A 3,302-nucleotide genomic window follows, 5' to 3' on the forward strand; every position below is an offset into this window, starting at 1 on the left:
CGGGCATGAATAGCCCGTAAGTGGTGGCCCTTTTGAACCATCATCAGTATCAAGAGCTGATACTGGAGATCTGTGGAGGTGCGACTGCACCCTGCGTGACGGGAGATGTCTCCCATCCATAACGCTGTGCGTTGCTTGTCGTATATATTATGATGAGCTTTGATGAGTTGGGATGAATATGTTGCCTGCGTTTTTGGCTGGAGATTTTGCCAGCTTCCTCTCTACAGTCTACTTGGAGCCTCCTAAAGCCACAAATAGTGAACATACTGTTGACCAGACCACACACTAGAAATTGAAGGGACGACGACGTTTCGGTCCGTCCTGGACCATTCTCAATGTCTCACAATCGACTTGAGAATGGTCCAGGACGGACCGAAACGTCGTCGTCCCTTCAATTTCTAGTGTGTGGTCTGGTCAACATACTTCAGCCACGTTATTGTGACTCATCGCCTGCATAGTGAACATACTGCTATCAGCTACAAAAGTCCCCGGGATTTATGTGAAGATCCTTGACTGTCAGTTGACCGATAATGGCTGCAGACATTCTCACTTGTAAGTGACAAGTGCACATTTTTTACTTGTTTTTGAAGAGTTAAAAAGTCATTTTGTTGGGTTGTCTTGACTTTACATTTCGAACTGTATAATATGGCGCTTGGAATACAAGCAGGTCACACACCACCGCTCCTGTGCCAGGTAAGTCCGCTACGGGCTCACCATATCCCGTGCTACTTGCCCAGCTCCTGTGCCAGGTAAGTTACGGGCTCACCATATCCCGTGCTACTTGCCCCGCTCCTGTGCCAGGTAAGTTACGGGCTCACCATATCCCGTGCTACTTGCCCAGCTCCTGTGCCAGGTAAGTTACGGGCTCACCATAGCCCGTGCTACTTGGAACTTGTTCTGAGTAGCTGAATCTATAACAACATAACAAGCAGATGTAATGTACTTTTCACCTCTCTTACATCAGGGGCCTGAGAGCTAAGTGGACAGCGCTGTGGGGATTCGTAGTCCTAGGGTTTCGGTTTCGATACCTGGCGGAAGCGAAAACAAATGGGCTTTCTTTGACTCTGATGCACCTATTCACCTAGCAGTACCTGGGAGTTAGACAGCTGCCACGGGCTGCTTCCTGGGGTGTGTAACAGAAAAAGAGGCCTAGTCAAGGACCGGGCCGCGGGGACGCTAATCCCCGATATCATCTCAAGATAACCTCTCTTGCCTTAAAAATCACGGGTTTGGCTTTTTCTTCAGGAGGGGAGCCGGTTGGCCGAGCGGACAGCACACTGGACTTGTGATCCTGTGGTCCTGGGTTCGATCCCATGCCCCGGCGAGAAACAATGAGCAAAGTTTCTTTCACCCTATTCCCCTGTTACTTAGCAGTAAAATAGGTACCTGGGTGTTAGTCAGCTGTCACGGGCTGCTTCCTGGGGGTGGAGGCCTGGTCGAGGACCGGGCCACGGGGACACTAAAAAGCCCCGAAATCATCTCAAGATAACCTCAAGAAGAAGATAACCAGTGACTAGCACGTCCTCTTTATGCACCTTTTCATCGACTATTAGTGGCTATATCGACTCACCGCTGGCTTTTCTCTATTTAAATGTGCTTTGTCAGTTCTATTAGGTTTAAATCCCCAAATTTTCAATTACGCAACCATTCAATTTTCAATATTGAATGGTTGCTTCTGCTTGACACATCTTGCCTGAAGGCTTTCTGATTCTGTAGCTAATATTACTGATGATTACTGTTGCTAATATTACTGATGATTCTGTTGCTAACTATTACTGATGATTCTGTTGCTAATATTACTGATGATTCTGTTGCTAATATTACTGATGATTCTGTTGCTAATATTACTGATGATTCTGTTGCTAATATTACTGATGATTCTGTTGCTAATATTACTGATGATTCTGTAGCTAATATTACTGATGATTCTGTTGCTAACATTACTGATGATTCTGTTGCAAATATCACTGATGATTCTGTTGCAAATATTACTGATGATTCTGTTGCTAATATTACTGATGATTCTGTTGCTAATATTACTGATGATTCTGTAGCTAATATTACTGATGATTCTGTTGCTAATATTACTGATGATTCTGTAGCTAATATTACTGATGATTCTGTTGCTAATATTACTGATGATTCTGTTGGTAATATTACTGATGATTCTGTAGCTAATATTACTGATGATTCTGTTGCTAATATTACTGATGATTCTGTAGCTAATATTACTGATGATTCTGTTGCTAATATTACTGATGATTCTGTAGCTAATATTACTGATGATTCTGTTGGTAATATTACTGATGATTCTGTAGCTAATATTACTGATGATTCTGTTGCTAATATTACTGATGATTCTGTTGGTAATATTACTGATGATTCTGTTGGTAATATTACTGATGATTCTGTTGGTAATATTACTAATTCTACATCTGTTGTTAGTCCTTTTTTTTCTGGAACTAATGTAACCCCCTTACATCTTCCCCTAATTTGTCTCAACTTACTCCCTGTGACGTGCATTTACCCCTTTGGTGCCACTGACTCCAAAGGGGTAACCCTCTTGCAAGCAAGGAGGGGTCACTTAACTAAAGACTCTCACACTATCTGATGAGTGGGATTGAGCCGGGAGGCCTTCCAATAGCCTCTACTCACCACAGATTGCGAGCTTCACTCGCCCACGGCTCAGTCCGTCTTCCTAAGTTGCCCCCAACGTCAAGAAACTGTCGTACTAAAGTGCCCTCTTATCCTAATCTACCAGAGGTCCCAAAACAGAAAACGGGACAGTATGTAAATTTCGCCAGCCGCTACAGGTCCGACGGATGTAAAATAGTCCGATGATTTTTTGGTCTTACAGCGTGTACGTAAAAAATGCGACGATGTATTAAGGAGGACTGGTTGCACAGCTGCACTGGAAACGGCCTGGTCGCCTGCAATCGCTGCTATCAGGGTGCATGAACTCCGGTGCTTAGCCAACACAATGGTTGGCTAACAAACTAGGTCCCCAATTTGGGAAGCTCTCCTTCAGTCGGCAAATATTTGCGGGGGAGGAAGGGGGGTGGCGGGGAATGGGGGGGGGCGAGGAAAGGGGGGAAGGAGGCGGGGAGGGGGGGAAGGGGGCGGGGAGGGGGGGGGGGCGGGTAAGGAAGGCTAAGTACCCCTCTAATATTCTTGCTGTTGTACCTCACCCCACACTATAAAATAGATCATTTCTATTATCTTCTACTCAACCACTTACGGGCTATTCATGCCCATGCCACCTCTTGGGTGTCTTAATCTTCATCAATCAATCTTATCTTCTA

The 3,302-nt window shown here is 44.9% G+C and overlaps 1 protein-coding gene across 1 annotated transcript; it reads left to right on the forward strand.

Moving 5' to 3' along the window:
- The first annotated feature begins 1,753 nt into the window (after positions 1 to 1,753).
- Positions 1,754 to 2,992, forward strand: LOC123759817 (leucine-rich repeat and coiled-coil domain-containing protein PF3D7_0703800-like). The gene is made up of 2 exons (XM_045745075.2): positions 1,754 to 2,440; positions 2,858 to 2,992. The coding sequence occupies exons 1-2, from the start codon at positions 1,754 to 1,756 to the stop codon at positions 2,990 to 2,992; spliced, it is 822 nt and encodes a 273-aa protein (XP_045601031.2).
- Positions 2,993 to 3,302: the final 310 nt, after the last annotated feature.

Source organism: Procambarus clarkii, chromosome 8 (assembly GCF_040958095.1).
Source record: "Procambarus clarkii isolate CNS0578487 chromosome 8, FALCON_Pclarkii_2.0, whole genome shotgun sequence".
In the NCBI taxonomy this organism is placed as follows: Eukaryota; Metazoa; Arthropoda; class Malacostraca; order Decapoda; family Cambaridae; genus Procambarus; species Procambarus clarkii.